The following is a 22,431-nucleotide window of genomic DNA, read 5'->3' on the forward strand; positions in this document are numbered from 1 at the left end:
GCCACCCTGCCCAGGGAAGGCCCGAAGGGAGGAATGGCACTCAATCGCCTGCCACCAGACCAATCAGGCAGCAGCGGCACCTGAGATGGGAGGCGGTGAGGCTGCGTGACATCAACCTTGAGGTCCACTCTACTAGACAGGACCGCAGGAAGGGCTAGTTCCCACACCTGTGATGCTTCAATCAAGAGCTGAAGGGACCCATCTCACCCGACACTGTGCACGGGGACCAGCAAGGGGCAGCCCAGGGACAGGGCGGCAACACCGGAGGAGAGGATGGAAGCTTCTTCAACATCCACCACCTGATAGTCAACCAACACCGGCCCAGGCCTCACAGAGGTGGAGCCATGGGAGGGATGCTGTGGGAGGGGCCAGCAGTGAATCAGCAACAGGTGTGGGAGGGGACCCAGCCCATGGCCTGCCTATCTGGTGTCCACAGCAGTGGCAGGCATTTTTTGGAGGCATGAGATGGGGGAGGGGTGGGCCAGGTAAATGCTTTCAGAAAACCAAGCACGGTCTGCCTAGTTCGTGTTGGCAACAAAGCAGTCCGTGCAAGTGTCAGCTTCTCTAGCCAGCATGCTATGGGCTGCTATCATGTAGTTATTTATTTTTCCCTTTTCGCCCAGGCACAGCAACACTGCTCGTTCCTATCGTCAAAAGGCAAAAATGCCATACACAGACATGTTTGGGATGTGTGGGCTGCCATACTTCTGCTACCAAGCAAGGGGGCGGGGCCACACGCTAACCAGGAAGTGCTAACAGGTAGCCGGCACTAGCCGCAACCGGAATTCCCCTTCCACCGTTTATTTGCTTCTGCGTCACAGTGCTGACAGGTGAACGTGTATGCTTGGAACTCTGACACCTGTCCCCAATGTAGCCGAACTACGAGCGGAGCCCTGCTGGCCGGGTTAACCCGTGAGCTGCGGCCTATATGCCAGACAGGCTAACAGGCTGGAATGCTAAACGCCGGCTGGCTAACGGTAAGCCGGTGTTCTGCCAAACCATCATACTTTAGGAAAACGTCCTACCGTAGGTAGTGTATGCACATTTCTGCAGTCACAGAGTAATTCCAGCATAAATTTAAGTAGGTATGATGGTTTGCCACTTAACTTTGCCCATCAGAGTATGCTTGTAGCTCATATTCATAAAGCCTGGACTACGGTGGCCCTGAGAGGCCAAACGGACTGCAACTTCAGAAAACACTTGCAAAAAGAAAAATGCTGCAAAAAGGAAAACGCTGCAAAAAGAAAGACGCTGCACTGCAACTTCGAGAAAAACGCTGCACTGCAAAAAGAAAAACGCTACAAAAAGAAAGACGCTGCACTGCAATTTCAAGAAAAACGCTGCACTGCAAAAAGAAAAATGCTGCAAAAAGAAAAGCGCTGCAAAAGCACACAAAGCACAACGGAAATAGGAAAAAAGACAACGGAAATGTTCCTGGGGAGACAATAACCCGACGGACCAGTTGCACGAACCAAAACATGCTAACCAGTGCACTAGGACTGGGAGACACTTCAAAGAAGTGGAGGAGAGGTAAATATCTTGTAATCTCATGATTCTAATAATACTACAGATATCTGGAATATATATTCAAAGATAATTCTAACAAAGATAATGTTTAATGTAGCCTTAGAAATGAAGCTTTTTTAAACTCGAGAACAAATGCAAAGGCATGAACTGGTAGGTACTAAGAACTGTATTCTGGTTTAAGCCTGCCACCGGTTCTACGGCATAATTTTAAAAACTAGTTTATGACTTAATAGGGCATATGTACACAGTGACGAAATTCTTCTAACTTCTCTAATTTTGCTCATTTTGAGTTGTCAGCATAGAGGTCTTAATGAGAGTGATAAGTCCTGAATCCTGGTCCATGTTCTTTGAGCTTTTGCTGGCCTTTATTTAAGCACACATCAAGAAGATTAAATACTTGAGTCATGTTTATTGAGACTTGTTTCAGATGTGGTATTTTTTTTAAAAACACTTATTAAGTGCATTTGTGGATTCCTGCGGTCGTAATTATCTTTTCATGTTTTCTCTTCAACCTTAGGCCCAGTCTCAGTCACAGACATCATCAATAAGTATTTCTCTGAGGGCCATACATATGAAGTGATCCTGGATTTTCTTGAAAACAAGCATAATATTTGTATGAGTCTGAGAACATTAAAGAGGAGGCTAAAAGATGCTGGAATGACTAGAAGGACAGACTTTACTCCCACTGACATTGTCATTTCCACTGTTACACAAGAGCTGAGAGGCTCAGGTCAGCTTCTGGGTTACAGATCCATGTATCAGACACTGCGACAAAAGTATAATCTGAAAGTTAAAAGAAATGATGTAATGCACATACTCTCAAGACTAGATCCATATGGTGTTAAGCGTCGCTGTAAACGCAGGTTTGTTCGAAGAGGATATTTTTCAGAAGGACCAAATCAAGTGTGGCATGTGGATGGTTACGATAAGCTGAAGCCCTTTGGTGTTTCTATTAGTGCATGTGTCGATGGATTTTCAAGGAAAGTTATGTGGCTCAGCTGTGGCAGCTCAAATAATGACCCAGGTATCATTGCAAAATATTATATGGAGTGCTTGTCACGGTTTGGTCAACTTCCAAGCATGCCTTCGTACAGACTGTGGCACAGAAAATGGCACAATGGCAGCCATTCACTGTGCTTTAAGATCAGACCATGGAGATGAACTTGCAGGAGCCCACAGTCATATGTATGGTACCTCAACTACAAATCAACGGATTGAAAGTTGGTGGTCTTCGTTCAGAAAGCAAAGGTACATGGCTTTTAAAATATATTCTGAAACTAAAATTGAATGGTTCTGAAGGTGTTTCGTGGTCAGCGATATACTTTTTTTTGTGGGTGGGGTTTTATACTCAAATATTAAATTACAGTCACAAACAAAGAAAAACATAGTCACCTACACATTTTTCTCATGTGATGCACAACTGCTTCAAAAAATATAATAAATGGTTTGGTATACCAGTGACATTTGTTTGTATTAAAACAACTCACTCAAAAAGAAAATCCTACTCAGACATTCCACAAAAGTCCTAAAAAGGAACTATAAAAAACAACAAACAAACTGACATTCAACATTTTAATAAATTATTATGAATCCTAGAGGCAATGGCATCAGTAAAGATTGATGTATTTAAAACTGAGTAAAATGTATTCAAACTAACATCTAGATCAAATAGTTTACCTGTAGGGAGTCATATAAATAAAAGAACAAGGGTTTCTTCAAATTTGAGAACTGTAATATGAGTAATATAAGAACATTGATCCAACATGACAGAAATTTGTTAGAGGAGGTCATTCGTTTCAGACATTTCTTCGACTTTGTGTGCCAAAAAAAAAATACTGATGTTTTCACTAGCTTTTGGATTTCTGTGTGGTATCTAACAAGTGATAACAGCTTCAGTGTTCATGGAGAAACAAAATAGTACATTTATATGGACAGACCTGTATATTACAACTTTTCTTAAGTTCAACCGCCAAATGTAGGAATAACAGAAGGATTAATCATTTTGTTAAATTTTGTTATTTGTGTGAAGTTGCTTTTTTTTTCCTGCAGTGCATTGATGAAACACTTCAGAACATGTGAATAAGCTTTTCTTTGAACGAAATTGCGCACATTTCAATATTCTTAAGATTACGACTTTTTTTTAAAAGAGGACAATTACATTGAATTACTTGTGTTATTAAATTTTATATGCCTTGTCATTCCACCATTAGAACTCAGTTCTGGATTGAACTCTTCAGTGACCTGAGGGAGAGGCATCTTTTCAACGGCAGTCATGAACATAAATGCCTTCTACGATATGTCTTCCTCAATGTCTTGCAAAAAGAGCTTGACGAGTACAGAGATCTCTGGAACACTCACACCATCCGACCTGTGCGCCAATCTTGTTGTCCATCTGGTAAACCAGAAGCCATGTATCACCTGCCTCATAGGTATGTATTTAGTCCATGTATTTTATTTCACAGTTTTACTAAAATTTTTCTTCCTCAGTATAGTGTATTGTATGTGCAGGATACCTGTCCAGCTTGCTGTTATTAAACCTGTTGTTCATTTATAAAATGGTTCAGGAACAGTCCATCCCTTATGTGCACTCTTTTCTTTCTTGACCTAACCACTTGAGTTAAGTAAGCAGTATGCCATTTAGGTTTAACAATTTGCCCTAACTGTTACTCACAGCAGGTATTACACACACTTTTGCAATTGAATAGTATTTTTTGTTGTTTTCACCTTTTTGCTGAATAGAAATTAAAGCTGCCACTTGTGTTTTGCCATTAGTTCTGTTCTCTGACTTCATGCACATACGTTTTATTTTTATATTTTTTTCCAAAAAAAAAAAAGTTAGACAATCATATTTTAACTTTGGATCACATCTTGGCTAAAAATGACAAATGTAGATATATGCATAATTAAGATTCTTTAAAATCACAATTTCCAGAACTGACTTTTAATTATAAGATTGACTTTGCGCTTTTGCTGTAACCTTGAAGGATAGTACCTGGAGAAGTGACTGAATTTGTTCATTTTTCTGACTGACCTAAGGTATGGTGGAAGAGAGTGTGGATTCCAAGTGCCTCAAGACATCCTGCACCAGTTTGATGACATTCTACCTGCTCAGTACAGTCTATGTGGGGACGACAATCTCCAGGTTCATTTCACAAACTTGGAAAGACAGAGTGAGCTCCCTCGACCAGTCAACTGGACTACTGCAGTTGAAAATTATATAACACTCAAAAATATGACTGGACTTTAGAAGTCAATGTAAAATCATCTGCTAGATGTGGGTACAATTACCACTGACACTAATTGTCACAAACCAACTTTAATGAGTATTGAAAAAAATAGTACCATAGTTTTTATATAAATAGTTTCACTACCGTCAACTTTTCAGTGTGTACGCTTTCGACCTGAAGAAATCAAAAGACCATACTGTACAAAATAACTTGTTCCTTTTAATTAGGTGTTGTAACAAACACGTTGATTAATTTGGAGATCTGTTTTACAAACAAAGGTTTACAAAAGCATTCAGCGAGACCTGTATTTACGTGGGTTTTTCCTATTTCTTTTTTTAACTCCAAGAACAACTTGCATATCTTACAAAAAAATGTAATCAAACACAGAAGTGTTTGATTAAATAAAGCCTTTTAACTGAATTTATCAGATTTTTTTCCCTGTGTTATTATACTAGCGTGTCTCAGTACATTAGAATACTTCAGAAATGTTTTATTTTGTTACATTGGCAATTTCTTAATACAGTGAAATATGTCTAACTTGTTCAACTGTCCCACTATGATACTATGCTTTTGAAATTCCAAAACCTGATTGAACTTTCTGCGATGCATTAAACTTTATGTGATTTACACAAATTATAAATTATTAGAAAAAAAATTTCAGAGTTTAAAATCACAAACTTCAACTGTTTGCTAAAACCATAAATGTGGCTTAAAAGCAAAAGGACTTGGACCTTAGGGAAGCCCAAACCCAGGAGAGTTCTGGATGCCATAATCTATGGCTTCTTGGAAGTCCTCATAACTGTGTAGCACTGGGATTTTGATAGTATTTGCACAGACATCTACTACAGGGAAGCGTGAAGTGGTCTGGAAAAGAAGTTGTGGCTTTGGCTGAATTGCTGCAGGAGGAATTTCTCTCAGTCCAGTTGCAAACATAAGGATGTCTTCAAGAGACAGACTTCCATTTCTCTCTGAAAATGTAAAGAGAATAAAAGTTATTTCTAATGATAATAAACAGGAAAAAGGTGCCATTACACTTTGCTGACATAAATGTACTCATTTCAACATTTTCAACCAAATTTAATACCTTCTACAGAAAGCAGATAGTCTTGCCAGTAGCTTAGTACTCGTCTCCTCTTGACGCCTAGAGCTGCCAGGTGGACCAAATTGCACATGGAAGATGTTCTCAAGAAGATCAGCTGTCAGCCTGGTCTCATTGTAGCACATGAATGAGAAGAAGAGTGAAGGATGCTGTTCCAGAGCGTTTAGAAAAATACATGACTACATGAGGGCACATCCTTTATCGCTATGCCTGTAATACTCTGCCTATTGCCTTAATATTAAATAATTTTTTGAACAATAATTATTGAAAATATTTTGTCATGTCATTATACTGCCGCAAGTAGAGGTGGCATGGGCCGCGAAACTGAGACACAGGCATTAGAGCCTCTTAATGCTTGTTTTGTTTGGGTTTCCACCAGAGTGGAATTAACAAAAAATAGAGAGGGCATAGCCTAACATACGAAATAGGAAAATAATGATGTGTAATCTATTTATTTCAACAAAAAAAACTGTATTCTGAATACCACCTATTTACACAGTAACTTTAACGGAATACAGTTACTCGTATTTTAAATACATGACAGTGTTACATGTATTTCGTTACTCCCAAACACTGCAAACATATCTGTAGTATTATTAGAATCATGAGATTACAACACATTTACCTCTCCTCCACTTCTTTGAAGTGTGTCCCAGTCCTAGCGCACTGGTTAGCATGTTTTGGTTCGTGCAACTGGTCCGTCGGGTTATTGTCTCCCCAGGAACATTTCCGTTGTCTTTTTTCCTATTTCCGTTGTGCTTTGTGTGCTTTTGCAGCGCTTTTCTTTTTGCAGCATTTTTCTTTTTGCAGTGCAGCGTTTTTCTTGAAGTTGCAGTGCAGCGTCTTTCTTTTTGCAGCGTTTTCCTTTTTGCAGCATTTTTCTTTTTGCAAGTGTTTTCTGAAGTTGCAGTCCGTTTGGCCTCTCAGGGCCACCGTACTGGACGGTTTGCCACTTCATTTTACCCGTTAAAGTATGCTTGTAGGTAACAGTCACAAAGGTAGCATGGTTTGGCACTTCATTTTATCTGTCAGACCATGTTTCTAGCTCTTATTAACAGAGGTAGGATGATTTGCCACTTAATTGTAGCCTTTAAAGTATGCTTCTAGCTAATATTCATAAAGGTAGGATGGTTCGCCACTAACTTCGTGTTTTCCCACAGTGTTAAGCAGGCCGACAGCGAATGCTTGGAACACTGAAGCCATATCCCTTCTGTGTTTACATACATCGCAGCCGAGCTGCACAGTGCCCAGGCGACAGCGTATGCTTGAACGCTGAGGCCGTGTTCCCTGCTGTGTTTGCTCACCGTAGCCGAGCTACTCGCTAGCCGGCAGCCGCACAGCGTGGTCCGACTGGCACATAAGATTATTTTTCAAGGCGGTAAGCCAGGGAGGGGAGACCAACCAAGGGGAAAGATAAGGGCAAGCTAAGGGATAACAGGGCATACCAAGGAAATACCAGGGAATATCAGGGGAATACCGGGGAATACCCGGGGAATACCAGAGGAGAGGCAGCGCCCACGGAGGCTGCCAAAACAGGTTCCTGATGGATGCACATACATACAGCACTCTCAAGGCACTCACAAACACACAACACAAGTGGAGATCAAATGATCACCGGTGTCACGTCTGCACAGCTGTTTTATACGTGAGCTGTGGGGTATGGCCGGGCGAACCAGAGTGTCTTAAAGAAGTATCCACACGGTGGGGGGTGTCCATTTTGTAAAACCTCAGATTCAATATGTAGAATTGAAAGTAATTTTCTTGGTGTCATTCAAACATCTTGAGCACCTCCAAGTCTAAGGCCATGGTTCTCTGCCAAAAAAGGACCCTTTGGGTTGAGGGATAGTTGCCTTCCCAAGCGAGTGATTTGAAGTATCTTATGGTTTTGCTCATAAAAGAAGAGGAGGAGCAGGATTGGCAGACTGGTTGCTCTGGTGTTGCAATTGACCACTGCGGTAAAGAGAGAGCTGAGCCAGAAAGCACTTTACCCACACCTTTGGGCAAGCTCTGTAGCTAGTGCTCTGAAGAATAGTGTTGCAGATACAAGCAATAAAAATAAGTTTCCTCTCTAAGGTGGCTGGGATCCATTTAAGAAAGGAATGATGAAGACCTCAAACATCTAAAGCAGTGGTCCCCAACCCCAGGGCCTCGGACCGGTACCAGTCCGTGAGTCGATTGGTACCGGGCCGCGAGAGTTGAGGCTCAGGTATGAGCTCACTCCAACCAAGATGGCGCGGCCATGTCCAGACGCTCCGACTATCCACTTTTCTTGTTTTTTACTTATTTTTTGCTCTGGTTTACATCCCAAAATCCTCTAGTCTTATAGTATACGATGGCAGATCACTTGTAAATATTGGTGACAAGGTTGCACATCTAATCTTGGACACTTTTAAACCCGACCCATCCTGGCCGCCAGAGATTCTACGCGGCGCGGAGAACAACAAAGGACTGGCCACTCATCCGAGGCGTAGAACAAAGAAGCGCCGGGGGAAACGCGCTGGCATTAGGAACAAACTGAGACAGCAGGCGCGTCGCGCACCACTGCCCAGTATCCTACTGGCCAATCCATGGAGAACAAGCTCGATGATCTAAGAGCAATAGTCACCTTCCAACGTGACATGAGGGACTGCAACATTCTGTGCTTCACGGAGACATGGCTGACCCCCACCGTGCCGGACCAGGCCGTAACTCCGTCGGATTCATTCTTTGTGCTCCGCGTGGACAGAACGGCAGAGTCGAACAAAACCAAAGGTGGAGGAGTGTGTTTCATGGTAAACAGAAAGTGGTGTGATGCCGGGCTTTCCAGCGGCTGCTCGCCACATCTGGAGTTCCTGAGCATTAAGTGCCGCCCTTTCTATCTGCCCCATGAGTTCACCTCGGTCATCGCCACGGTGGTCTACATCCCACCCCAAGCGGACACGGGTATGGCTTTGTCCGAATTACATGATGTGCTGATTTCGCTTCAAAACAAGGACCCGGGCGCAGTCCTCATTGTAGCAGGAGACTTTAATAAAGCGAACCTCAGACAAGTCATGCCAAACTTTTACCAGCATGTCTCGTGTCCAACGAAGGGGGATCGAATTTTGGATCACTGCTACACGCCATACAAGCAGGGCTACAAAGCTGTCTCACACCCGGCTTTTGGGAAGTCTGACCACAACGCCATCTTCCTCATTCCCCAGTATAAACAAAACATACGGGGGGAAGAGGTAACCACGAGGGAGGTAAAACGGTGGTCTGCCCAATCAGAAGCTACGCTACAGGATGCACTCAACAACGTCGACTGGGACATGTTCAGAGCATGCACAGTTGACATCAACGAGTTTGCGGAAGTAGCAGTATGCTTCGTCAATATGCTAGCGGAGGAGATTATCCCCACTGCGAGAGTCACCACATTCCCAAACCAGAAACAGTGGATGGACAGATCGAGCCGCACTGCAGTAAACGCCAGGACCGGCACCTACAACACGGGTCTCACCACTGGCGATATGAGCGCCTACAAAGCGGCCTCATACGGCATGCGGCGCGCGGTGAGAGATGCCAAACGCCGGTACCTGGAACGTGTGGAGTCCCGCTTCCACCAGGGCGACACACAGAGTATGTGGCACGGACTACGCACCATTACCGACTACAAAGCCAGGGACACTGCGCCGATCAACGCCGACTCTGCATTCACCAACGAGCTGAATCAGCTATACGCCCATTTCGAGGTTAGCCAGGCGGCTAATGCTATCTACCGCCTGACTACCGAGAACAGTGACGTCATCAGCAAGAGACCAGTGACCAGCATCGCGGAGCATGACGTCCGAGCGGCACTGAGGAGAGTGAACACAAGGAAAGCGGCGGGGCCAGACAGCATCACCGGCCGTCTGCTGCGCTGCTGTGCTGACCAGCTAGCAGGTGTGTTCACTTACATCTTCAACGAGTCCCTGGCGAAGTCTGTGGTCCGCACATGCTTCAAAAGATCCACCATCATCCCTGTGCCCAAGAACAGCAAACCCTCATCCCTGAACGATTACCGGCCAGTTGCACTGACCTCGGTAGTAATGAAGGTGTTTGAGAGAATATCATCTCCTCCTCCATCCCAGACACCACAGATCTGCTGCAGTTCGCCTACCGATCCAACAGATCCACAGAGGACGCCATCGCCCACATCCTGCACACCACCCTCAGCCACGAAGCTGCCACTCAGCCACAGGACAAGAAACAGGGTAACTATGTGAGAATGCTGTTGTGGCGGGGCGTGGCCTGCCGTGCCGTGCAGAGGAGGCGGACGCACCTGCACGGCATCCGCAATCACGCCCCGCCGAATTAAATATTGTACTGGGTCCTGTGGTTGGGTTGTTGGTGTTATGTTGAGCTGGAAGCGGGAGAGCTGCAGCTCTGAGTGCGAATGTACAGCAACCGTGTAGGGATTAATAAAAGCATCAAAATGCCACTGGGTCTGCCGTGGTCGTTTACAGTGGTGCCGAAACCCAGGACGGGAGGCACGGCAGATCCAGGAGTGGGCCAGCAGAGGGAGGACCTGGCGAGAATGGTGGCCGAGCTGGCGGCCACGCAGCAGGAGCAGGCGGCGGTGTGGCGCCGCAGGCGGGAAGAGCTGCAGGACCAGACCGAACGCCACCTGCAGAGGATGGAGAATCTGGCGGCGCTGATCCGGTCCTGCCCGACACCACCGCCACCCCCACCGGCGCTCCCCAATGGCGCTGGAGTGGAGGAGATCCAGTCCGTGCAGGCGCCCGTGCCGGCCCCCAGGTTGCGACCAACTAGCACGCAGCCTGCCACAGCGCCTGTCCCCACACCTCGCGTGGGAGCCGCAGGGGCTCTGCAGGGCCCGGTGCCCGTTCCTGCGCCTCGGAAGAAGGCGGCGGAGCCGGCAGCGGTGGAGGCGGCGCCCGAGGAGCCGCTCCAGCCGGGAGAGACAACAGTGGAGGCGGCGCCCGAGGAGCTGCTCCAGCCGGGAGAGACAACAGTGGAGGCGGCGCCCGAGGAGCTGCTCCAGCCGGTAGAGGCAGCGCCGGAGGCGCAGCGAGGGGAGCTGCTCCAGCCGGCAGCGGTGGAGGTGCAGCGTGAGCTGCTCCCACCGGGAGGGGCGGAGAAGCCGCGGGATAAGTCGGTGGTGCACGTGCTAAGGGAGTCCGCGCCACCGAAGCCCGAGGTTAGCGGGGTGAGCAGAGCGGCCTCACCTCCACCAGAGGCCGGTGCCTGCCGGACATCTGCCCAGCCGCCTGCGAGCTGGGGCGCACGACCGTACCAACAGCGCCGCGTCCACCTGCCACGCGGCCGACCTCCGGACCAGCTTCGCCGACGCTGCTGGGTTCGCAGGCGGCCACCTGAACTCACAACTCCCCGTCGCTTGGCCAGGGCCCGGGGGCGCCGACGGTCCGGGCTGATCCCCTCTCCCGCTCGCGGTGGGGGGAGTACGTTCGGCCGGATGGTTCCCCGGCCTCAGTTGGGCGATGGGGGTATGTGGCGGGGCGTGGCCTGCGGTGCCGTGCAGAGGAGGCGGACGCACCTGCACGGCATCCGCAATCACGCCCCGCCGAATTAAATATTGTACTGGGTCCTGTGGTTGGGTTGTTGGTGTTATGTTGAGCTGGAAGCGGGAGAGCTGCAGCTCTGAGTGCGAATGTACAGCAACCGTGTAGGGATTAATAAAAGCATCAAAATGCCACTGGGTCTGCCGTGGTCGTTTACAGCTGTTTGTTGATTACAGTTCAGCGTTTAACACAATAGTGACCTGCAGACTGTTCACAAAGCTCAGGGATCGGGGACTCAACAGCCGTCTGTGTGCATGGGTGTTGGACTTCCTCACTGGCAGAACTCAGGTGGTGAGGGTGGGTAGATGCGTCTCTAACAGAATCACCATCAACACAGGAGCACCTCAGGGATGTGTCCTCTCGCCACTGCTCTACTCCCTCTACACTTCAGACTGTGTGGCCACCCATGGCTCCAACACCATTGTGAAGTTTGCTGACGACACAGTGGTGTTGGGTGCCATCTCCAACAACGATGAGGTGGCCTACATGGACGAAGTGAAGAATCTGGCATCATGGTGCCAGGACAACCACCTCCAGCTGAACGTCGGCAAGACCAAGGAGCTGGTGGTGGACTTCAGAAGGAGTCAGCACAGAGACTACAAGCCCATTATCATCAATGGAGCTCCAGTGGAGAGGGTGCAGTCCTTCAAGTATCTTGGTGTCCACATCTCCTCAGACCTGACATGGTCTGACCACATTCAGGTCCAGACCAAAAAGGCTAGGCAGCTCCTGTATCACCTACGACAACTGAGGAAGTTCAGGGTCTCTCCATAGATCCTCAGGATTTTCTATACAGGCGCTGTGGAGAGCATCCTCACACAGAACATGACATCGTGGTTCGGGAACAGCTGTGTGAAGGACCAAAAAGCTCTCCAGAGAGTGATCCGTACAGCAGAACGCTGCTGCAGGATTGCTCTCCCCCCGCTTCAGGACACCTACACCAGGAGATGCCGGACTAGAGCAGCGCAGATACTGAAGGACCCGTCCCATCCTGGCAACAAACTGTTCCAACTTTAGTATTTTAGTATTTAGTATTTATTTATTTATTGTCATTGTCAAGAACAATGAAATTGCATTTGGGGCTTCCATACAACCCCCAAAAAAAGAAGAAAATAATAAATACCCCTTAAAACCCATGTGTACATATTTAACCCAGTGTGACTCCAATGCAATAAGACAATCCTTAGCAATAATGTTCGTAGAAATTCAGACAAAGACCTGAGAAACATGACAAAATACAACAATGCAACCCATTCAATATTATTGTACTGTGAGATATGATATCAGATATGATAGTTATCTATTTAAGAAAGAGGGGGGGGGGGGGGCAGGAGGGGGAAGAGAATAAAGATATGATGCACCAATGCAGACCAGTTCATTGCTATTAAGAAGTTGGATATGGTTATTGTCCGTGAGAGGGGGGCAGAGAGTTCAGGAGCCTCACAGCCTGTGGATACAGGCTGTTGGCCAGTCTGGATGTTCTGGCCTGTATAGACCTGTACCTTCTCCCTGAGGGCAGCAGATGGAAAATGTGGCGCGCAGGGTGATGTTGGTCCCGCAGGATACTGTGCACCCTCCTCAGACAGTGAGTGGGGAAGATATTACTGATCTCTGGCAGACTTGTTCCAATAATTCTGCCAGCTTCTTTCACCACCCGCTGGAGTGCTTGCTGATCGGCCTTGGTGCAGCTGGGGAACCACACTAGAAATCCATACGTCAGAACGCTGCTGATGGCACAGTTGTAGAAGTTCAACATCAGAACTTCTACAACTGTGCCATCTGCAATCTGGTAGAAGGTTCCGCATCTTCCGGGCAAGGACAGAGAGACTCAAGAGGAGCTTCTATCCCCAAGCCATCCGGGCCCTAAACACACACACCCGCCCTCTCACATCATCTATAATTGACTGAGACAGGACTCTTCCAGACACTAAACCAAGGCACAATGTACATTTCAATTCCTTTAATTTTAAATATGTGTATATTGTCTATTCTGTAAAATAGTCAGATGTCTATTCATATTAATGTACAGAATTCACCTGCTTGCTGCTCTTACTGCACATTCACCCAATGTATATACTATATATATATATATAATGTTCTTCCTCTACCCTCCCATTTTTGCACATGTCGAGGAGCATGTCAGGCTACATTTCACTATGTGTTATACTTGTATAACTATGCATGTGACAAATAAAGAACCTTGAACCTTGAACCTTGAAATGTATGGTTTTCAGGGTTTTTATCGGTTTTCAGCGTTATTTTGTTATCGTTTTTATCGTTAACTCTGTTTTCCTGGGTCTTTTCACGTGTGTTATGAATAAATCTTCTTTTTTTCGGTACCGGTACTAGTTTTATTTTGTTGTATTTATCCGCGACACCTTAAAGGCCGGTCCATGAAAATATTGTCGGGCATAAACCGGTCCGTGGCACAAAAAAGGTTGGGGACCGCTGATCTAAAGGGAGCTTAGAGCAGAGTTGCTGCTAGTTCACATTGAAGGAAGCTGGCTGAAGTGGTTCAGGCATCTGATGAGGAGGTCATCCCTGTGCCTCTCCTCGGAGTGTTTTTTTTTTTTTTCAGGACACTCCCAGGAGGAGGCCAGAAGATCAGCTTAGGCTGCCACTAAAACTCATCTTTGGATAAGGAAATGGATGGATGTAAGTTCCTACAGCCTGTATATATTATGTAACAAGTTATCACAGAAAAGAAATTATCTTTAGAAATAAATTTAACAAATTCAGCTGAATTAAGAGCATTCTACAATTAACAAGTTAATAAATAAAATTTTATTTTCAAAATCATGCAAATCTATCATTGCTTATAGATCAATTTCCTCTTTACACATTCGTCTCTCAGAAGTAGCAATAGCCTACTCATAATTACTACATGAAGTAGACTTTGTGGCAAACTAAACATTCCCCCTTCATGATACATATGGAAAATATTTATTTTTACATGAGCAAAATGCCACTTGGTAATGGCGTGGTTCAGTCTGAAAAGGGATTGGAATAAATAAAAATGAGGCATCGCATCAGCATGGTATAGTGAACACAATTCAAGACACTTACACTGGTTGATTGCAGTTGTGACATCCACTGTGTTATCAGTGTTAAAGTCATCAGTTATCAGTTACACATGCACCAGCACTCACTTAAAGGTGAAACCAGTAAACATGGCTCTTTAGTGGCCTCTAGTGCCAGCCTAAACACAACAGCATTAACAACAAACATGTTCCTACCAATGCGTCTCCATCAGCAAAGTCTAGAGTTTCATTTATAGGCTTCCTGACATTGTCTTCTCTGACAAACTGCATCATACTTTAAGCTGCCTGATTTATTATCAAACACTTTGCATCAAACAGCAGCTTAAATCTGTTAAACAGTTTATACAAGTTGAACTGATATTCCTTTCAACTTTCTCACACTCTACTACTGACAGTTTTGGGTTTTAGAGATAAAAGGGTGACAGATAACAAAATCTATAGGTTAGAGCCAGTGAAATATTACGCTACTTGTTGCACCTTTAAGATCGAGTGAGACAAATATAACAAAACCTCAGTTTACTTCTTTATTATCTGAAAATAAAAGATAACTGAATAAATATAAAACTTAAATTACTTCTGAGACAAAGTTAAGTAAGCTTTAATTTGTTCTACCTCTTTCTTTGAGATATACAATGGTAAAAGTGATTCGTCTCTTAAACTCACTTAAGGTCTTTTGCTTGACCTCAGAACCAACTTAAGCAAACCTTTACAAACAGAGATGGTTAAATGACAGAAAAGCAGGGCCTACTGTCTTATTTTTCAAATACAATTGTGGTAAAATGTCTTAATGAGTTACAACTCATCCCACAACACCTAAATGATTTATCTTAAATAACTAAGAGAATCTGAATGGATACATTATGGGCGGCAGAGATTTAGTGTATTTATTATACCTACTCAATATTCCCCATTAGCATGCAAATATTTTTTTTAGACTTTTTTTGAGAGGGAGGTGTGTTTACAATAAAAGTAATTATTATATAAGAACATCACAAAAATGCATATCATGAACTACTGAACCTTATTTGACAAGAAAGTTGTGAAATGTGTTCCATGGAATGTTAATTGTTGCTAGTTAAGTGAGATGTAACTATTACAATTTCTAAGAAACTGAAAATAGTAGCCCACAGACTGTAACACATGGCTGCTGATTTCTAACCAAAGCCACGACAAGTGTTGATCTTTAAACTTGGTTGTATAGCAGTATCAGAAATTATACAATAAAAAATATATATTTATTCTGCATCACTCATATAGCTGAACAGAACCTGCAGCATACACTCAACCTGTTGTCTTATTAGGTCCACCGAGCAACATCTGTTGTATTCTGATGAGTAAGCTGGTGTCAATTTAAACATATTTTGTATATTTCCCCAAATGTGTTTTTATAAAGACAGATTAAATACGAAAAATTTCATTAACCTTTTAACATCCACCAACTTACTTACAGCCCACTTAAAGGTGAGGTTAGGTTACATTTTAGCTACATGCTAAACATAACATTACTGTTCTCAAGACATTACCTTAGGTCTCATACATGCATCTTACCTTCAGAATTTCTGTTATTAGACTTCAGGTGAAAATTCCAATTGAATTTACAACCTGGTAAATATGAACTTAATGCTAACCGTACCCCTAATCTTAACTCTAAATAGGCTGTGATGGTTGTTTAGCGTTTCAACTGAACCCTTCAAGATGATGGTAACTAATGGAATTAGAAGTTCTGTAAAACAGAAAAAAAGGATTTACTGAAGGAATGTTGTACAAAACGAAATGTGGTTAAAATGTAACCTAGCCCTAAGTTTATCTACTGTACCCTGGTTTGAGGCTAGTTACAGTCAACTATGATACCTTTTGGAATTGTAACACCCCAGTTTGCACAACTGAAATGTGTGCATTTCTGCTCTGGTCAACCTTCAGTCCTTCTCTTCTTCTACTTCTATAGAATATTATTCTGTGGTACTCTTAGCTTCATATGTTCTCCTCAGTTTGTATGCGGTATTATTATGAAGCTACTCTTCTTGTCTAGCTTTCATAGATCCTCCCCAGCTAGATAAGGCACTGCAACCTCCCGTCCCCCCTTTCTGTCTCCTCATGCTTTGTTGTGCTATTCTAGTACTGCAGGAAACACATCTGATTGCTCCATTCTGGCTGATTATTCCTCTTAGCTAACAAGCATGCAGCTATATCTGCAGCCATAAACTTCTAAAACAAATAAATCTCTATAGTTTGTTTATTATATTTTCTATTTGTTTTTCTTTTTTGGATTGTTTTGATATTGCTTTTTCAGAAAATCACAAGCTTTCATTAACAAATGTTACTAAGCTTTACAAAACAAAACAAAAAAACAAAGCCCTGCTAGTGGCGCCTCGAGCCTGTCGTATTCCTTACACAACAACAAAATATTGAAGATTTGGACACAATACACATTTGTTAAGCTCTTCTAATCCTGCCCAGTACTGGGGTTTGACATTGACTGACCAGCAGTTGTTCGCATTTATCACCGTGAACATGAGTGTTGAAAAATATACATCTCTGATGTCCTGTTACTACCGGCGACAAACATTAACAAAACAAACAAAAAATGCATTAAATCAATTATCAAAGACAGTAATGGATTCAATCATTTTATAAGCTATGTATTTATTTAGGTATATCAGAAAGCTGGTTGAGGATTATGAATTGTCCATGCTTTCACTTTTTTAAGTGGAGCAAAATGAACTTGATGAACATGTGGTAAGCCATGAGCATATAATTAAGGGTCCCTTCACACACAGTGCTGGCATGGTACAGTGTGTGGACACAGCATGCTCAACAGTGAACTTACAGTCCGGTCCAGTGCCCAATGACAGAATGTTTTTGTTTTTTCAATTTTGCCTCTTACAACCCCACAGTGGATTTTTAATCACATGACCAAACTGTCGTTTACCTTTAATTCCAGGAGTTTAACAAAATACTGCTTTATTTATTTAGATATTACAACAATTTTTATACTTAGGTCCATAAATCCATCAGTAATTTCGGTCAGTAACTGCCTGAAGTCTAGAACCCAACAGACATCGCCAAATGTTTCTTCCCTTGAGATCCACCATCAGAGATGGTAATCTGATTACTTTTTTCAGGTAACGAGTAAAGTAAGGGATTACTATTGCAAAATCGGTAATTAGTTACTGATTACTTTTTTCAGGTAACTTGACCAACACTGTCCACCATAGGCCTTTACTTCCACTGACTTCAGTTACTGCACGTTTGTGAGTTTTTCACCATTATGTTTTTAATTTAATAAATAAAATGCATATAAATAAAACTACTGGGTTAAGATCAGGGGACTGACTTGGCTGTTGAAGAATATCTCTTGAATACTGAGAGATTCTTGGGTTTCTTTTGTGGTGAGGTCATTATCAGTTTGCTCTGACAAATGCTTTCCAACCAGTTTGGCTGAATTTGAGCAGAGTACAGCCCTGAACATTTCACAATTAATTCTGCTGTTTCTACCCAGTTCCACTGGCAGCCCCACATGCCAGTGCACTGTATCACATCTGATGGATGGTGTGTTTTGGATCATGAGCCGTTCCTTTTGTTCTCCATACTTTTCTCTTCCCATCATTCTGGTTCATGTCAGCCTAGGTTTCATCTGTTTAAAGAACTTAATACAGGACCGGGTCGACTCTTTTCAATGTTTTCTGTCAAAGTGTATTCTTGCCTTCCTCTTCTTGAGTGTAACCAGTGGTGTGTACTTTATTTGATTTTATTGACAATGATAAATTGACAGTGATAAAGGGTGTTTACTACGTGGCTAGCTTTTGAAAATATGTTTATCCTCAAGGTTTTCTTAAGCCAAAGAAATGTGATATTCCTCAATGGCCAAGTCTCTCACTTGATCTCAACCCAAAAGAGCATGCTTTTCATTTACCGAACAAAAAAGTGAAGGCAGAAGAACACAAACAAGCAGTAGCTGAAGGCAAATCAAGTATTTAGTGATCTAGATTGTTTGACTTGAGATCCACTGTGATGGTGGTATAAGTAAGTAACGTGAGAAGAACATGTGTCATTGTTCAAACACTTTGGACCAAACTGTAATCCAACTCAACACAGCAGCTCTGTTTGTGAAAATGTTCCTCATTGCACAGGGGCTTCATTCAGCTTTGTGATTGTTCTGAAGTCTCCACTTTGGTGCTGTGTTCGATTTTCATTGTCCATCGTATTCAGGTCAGCACGTCTTTAAGCTTATTGAAGTGTAGATTTGCTGCAGAGTTCTTCTTGCCAGAATAAGTCGTCAACTTGTTTGATTATTGTATTCACCACCTGTACCTTTATGAATCGTGCATTATAAACATGAAAGGCCGTAGACATGGTCATATTAAAAGTAAAACATTCTTTAGGTTTCTTGTTTTACCGTCAGTCCATTAAGCCTTTGTATTTTTTGCAAGTTACTTTGAATATAGAATAAGATGAAGCACAGAAGTCATCAGAGTGAAAAAAGTCTAGACCTGCCACCTGTCATGTATTGTACATCATATTTTCTGAAGTTTTCTATGTACAAGGTTTCAAAAGCATTCCGAACAGAGTGTGCTGAAGGCCGGGGGGTGGAGCTGGCTGTCTGGACTACAATGGCAGGGTGTGTCCCGTTGAAGAGCGTGGCCACTTGAGGAGAGATGACGCATAGAGAGGAACCCATCATTTGGTAGAATACAGCCTCCTCAGAAAAGTAATAAATGTTTGAGGGACAAGCAGAGGCCAGATGGCTGCAGTGGGCCTTTCAGAGTTAAGAGTCTGTCACTCCAAGGTCGACTCAGTTGAGCTGATCCTCATACTGTTTCCGGAAACAGTCACCAGCGGGGAAAAACTCCCAACAACGTTCCTGGTACATTTTCCATACGTAAGACTCCTTAAAGACAGAGAGGAAGAGGAAAGGAGGGTTTGCTTCATGTGTGTTACATTTAAAGTGTAATTATCACAACAGCTTTGTTCATCATGGAAATTAGTACTAGCATTGTAACCTCTAGGTACCTACTGAAATGAACAAAGCTAGCCTAGAACCCAGAGTGACATTAAAGCTGACCCCAGCCCAGCAGTAAGACCTGATCTTCAACAGGTAACAAAGGCAGTGATGTGCAGTCAGGATGCAGCGTCTGTTTCTATGTGTTCATGTTTCTAAAGCAGAATCCCTGTGGTGATCACTTTAAAGTATCTTTGTGCTGGTTTTCATCTTTGCATTGTGCTGTCGGCTTTGTGCTCATGCCTAAATACTACAAGAAAGCTCATATGTGTGCTCATTGGGATATGGATTTGTGTTGGTGCGTGGGACTGTATCCTCAGTTTTATATTGTTAAATGGTAATTATAAGACAATGTGTTTCAGGTCACGGAGAAACAGAAAAGTAATGTAACAAGTGGTGTAAAACAAAAGAATTCCTATGGTGAGTAATTAAATAACATACTATATTACTTTTAAGAAAAGTGCTCTGGGTAATATTTGTAATATGTTACTTATTTCGAATAATGACCCCAGATATGATCACAACAAAACAGGGAAATGCTTTAAACATGCACAAACATTTGACCACAAAACATGCAATTAATATGCACCGATGTAATGTCTTTGATATGCTGCTTAGACGCTCCAAGCAGAGCCAATCAGAACCCAATGAGAATCAATAAGAGAATTGATAAGTGACATCAATAGTGGTATTGAATTTGCTAAATTTGTATAAATTCTCATCCCTTACTACAAGCCGTATTTGTCTGAATCACACGTTATTTGTTCATTTGATATACTGGGGTTTAAAAGCCCCTGAGTGGACCCATAGCTCATACCACAGAAGTGAATGCTAGAAGTTAACTAAGAATATTTTTTAGCTTCCACTTATACTTTAAAAACTGCACTTGAAGTAGTGGAAAAACTTAAAACAATTGAAAAGAAAACCAGAGTGACCAAAAGAAGGAATCCAGCAAAAGGGAGAGTAGACGATCACTACAGGTGCACCCACTGACCAGCCATGGACTGGAACTGGTTGATTTCCAATGTTCTCCACCCCAATCGGTGACCGGCCAATCAGCATCCCCTGCATAAAGCCCTGCATTTTATGCATTCACAACGGGCGTTATAGGTAAATCAGATTGAGAGGCATAAACTAACATGTCAATAGTGTGAAAGCGCCTCATTGTGAGTAAAGATGCAAAGTTAGTCAAAGTAAGGTGCAGGGGGAACAACAGAATGAAATCTGAAACAACAAACCTAATCCAATGCCTTTAGTGGTGGCATTGATGAGCCCAAATGTCATAAAAACAAACATTTGAACAGCGTACTGGATCTCTCTGAGAAGTCAGAAATTAATCAAGTATAGCGTTTACTAAAAGGACTTTTTAGTTCTGAAATGCAAATAAGTAACCCATTTGGCATCTTAATAAAAAATAATAATGCCTTTACTTTAAATTTATAGAAAACAGCAATAATTATAATTTACCAAATCAAAAACATTTGGATTAAAGACCACGAGCATACTGGTGGATAAGCTGTTACAGATACATAAGAAATAACTTTGGTAATTACAAATGCTCTTAATTTAGGGCACCTAAATTTGTTAAGCACTTGCTTATGGACATAAAGAAAGAAACTATTAAGATTAGCTCAAAAACAGTGTGATTTTCCATGTTCCATACTGAGGCTTTAACAATGTTAGCAGCCATTAAAAAACTGTTAGAAACACTTAGAGAGAGTTTGAAGCTAAACTGTACTGACCACGTAACAGGATGACAGTCTTGTATATTTACTGGCAGAGAGATTGGAAAGGTGCTTACCTGGCCTGTGTGCTCTGTTTCGTCTTTGTTGATGAGATACATCAGAAAGAATCTGAAGCACACACACACACAGACACAGTTGTTAGAAAACACAAACAGTATTATCATTGCATATATCAGTCACACAGCATCAGTGCCAGAGGTTACAGTGGCACTTGCTGGTTGGAGGCAGTTGTGTATTCTTAACTTGCCTGTGTGGGTTCTCTCAGGCTTCCTGCCACATTCAAAGGACATGTTTGTTAGCTTAATTGGTGATTCTGGCCATAGCTGTGAATGTGCATGTGAATTGTTGTCTTCTGAGAGACTAACAACCTGTCCAGGGTTTGCCCCACATCTCTCCTAATGACAGCTTGGACTTTACAACAATTTTAAGAAACTTGTACATAAACCAATATACCAAGAAATGAGGGCTGGCTGAAGACACAGTACTGTATTTAGGGTTAAAGTCAACAGACATTTGAAATTTTGGTTGTATTTTCTATTACAGCTCAGTAATAAAGTGGGAAGGGTAACAAGGCAAAGACAAGAACGTAACGTGGTCATTTCTAAGTCATTAGGACTCAATTACCAAAGTAACAAGCACTTAATATCCAAGTAGTATCATGGTAGCAACTGTGGTTACAGTTGAGTAATACCACACTGAAATGTATGTAACTGGATAATAAGTGTCCAAACACTGGGGATAATAATGTGGAAACACACCTCAGTGTAACACAAATGCTGTGGTACCAAACAAGCCAGGACAAATATCATAGATATCATCGCCCACCTGAGATTGGGGACCAAGCCCCAAGTACACCAAGATTGGGTACCTATCTTTCATTAACTGACCTGAAAGACTGTGTACTATGTAGGTGTGATGATCTATGATGATGTAGGTGTTAAAAGGTACAATAACACACACAGAAATACAGACACTCTCCAGACGTACTTACAGGTAGTTGGCTAAGTTGTGCTCCTGTAGAGTGTGCGTTTCAAAGCCGTGTGGCACGGTGTCAAAGTAGTCATTACCTATTCCACAGATAAAACATTTGGTCTGCAAGAGAAACACGTGATAGTTAGGTGGTTGTCATTTATTGTAACCTATTGGCAATCTTCATCTATGCCTCTGTTGGAGGTACAGCTATACAAAACAAAAGAACCACAAAATCTATATTTTTACATGTTCATATGCCTGAATTTAAAAAAAACTGCATT

At 43.0% G+C, this 22,431-nt stretch overlaps 1 protein-coding gene and 2 long non-coding RNA genes across 4 annotated transcripts in view; 1 reads left to right on the plus strand and 2 right to left on the minus strand.

Moving 5' to 3' along the window:
- Positions 1-2,476: 2,476 nt before the first annotated feature.
- On the plus strand, positions 2,477-5,174 carry LOC145430496 (uncharacterized). Of its 2 annotated transcripts, XR_013911071.1 has the most exons (3): positions 2,477-2,775; positions 3,738-3,956; positions 4,564-5,174. It is a non-coding gene; the product is annotated as an uncharacterized LOC145430496 (long non-coding RNA). The 2 variants fall into 2 exon arrangements; XR_013911070.1 differs by lacking the exon at positions 2,477-2,775 and having other exon boundaries at positions 3,212-3,956.
- A 160-nt stretch (positions 5,175-5,334) lies between these two features.
- Positions 5,335-6,018, minus strand: LOC145430495 (uncharacterized). The gene is made up of 2 exons (XR_013911069.1): positions 5,839-6,018; positions 5,335-5,722 (listed from the first exon to the last, which is right to left on the minus strand). It is a non-coding gene; the product is annotated as an uncharacterized LOC145430495 (long non-coding RNA).
- Positions 6,019-14,154: 8,136 nt separating this feature from the next.
- The window catches only part of ryr2a (ryanodine receptor 2a (cardiac)), a 311,203-nt gene continuing 302,926 nt past the window's right edge, over positions 14,155-22,431 (minus strand). Inside the window, exons 113-115 of the mRNA XM_026177557.2 lie at positions 22,170-22,270; positions 21,235-21,286; positions 14,155-19,322 (exon numbers count right to left, since the gene is read on the minus strand). Coding sequence (XP_026033342.2) covers positions 19,227-19,322; positions 21,235-21,286; positions 22,170-22,270 — 249 coding nt within the window. The 3' untranslated portion in view covers positions 14,155-19,226. The remainder of the gene's footprint in view (positions 19,323-21,234; positions 21,287-22,169; positions 22,271-22,431) is intronic.

The sequence above is a fragment of the Astatotilapia calliptera genome, chromosome 8, assembly GCF_964374335.1.
Source record: "Astatotilapia calliptera chromosome 8, fAstCal68.1, whole genome shotgun sequence".
NCBI lineage: Eukaryota > Metazoa > Chordata > Actinopteri > Cichliformes > Cichlidae > Astatotilapia > Astatotilapia calliptera.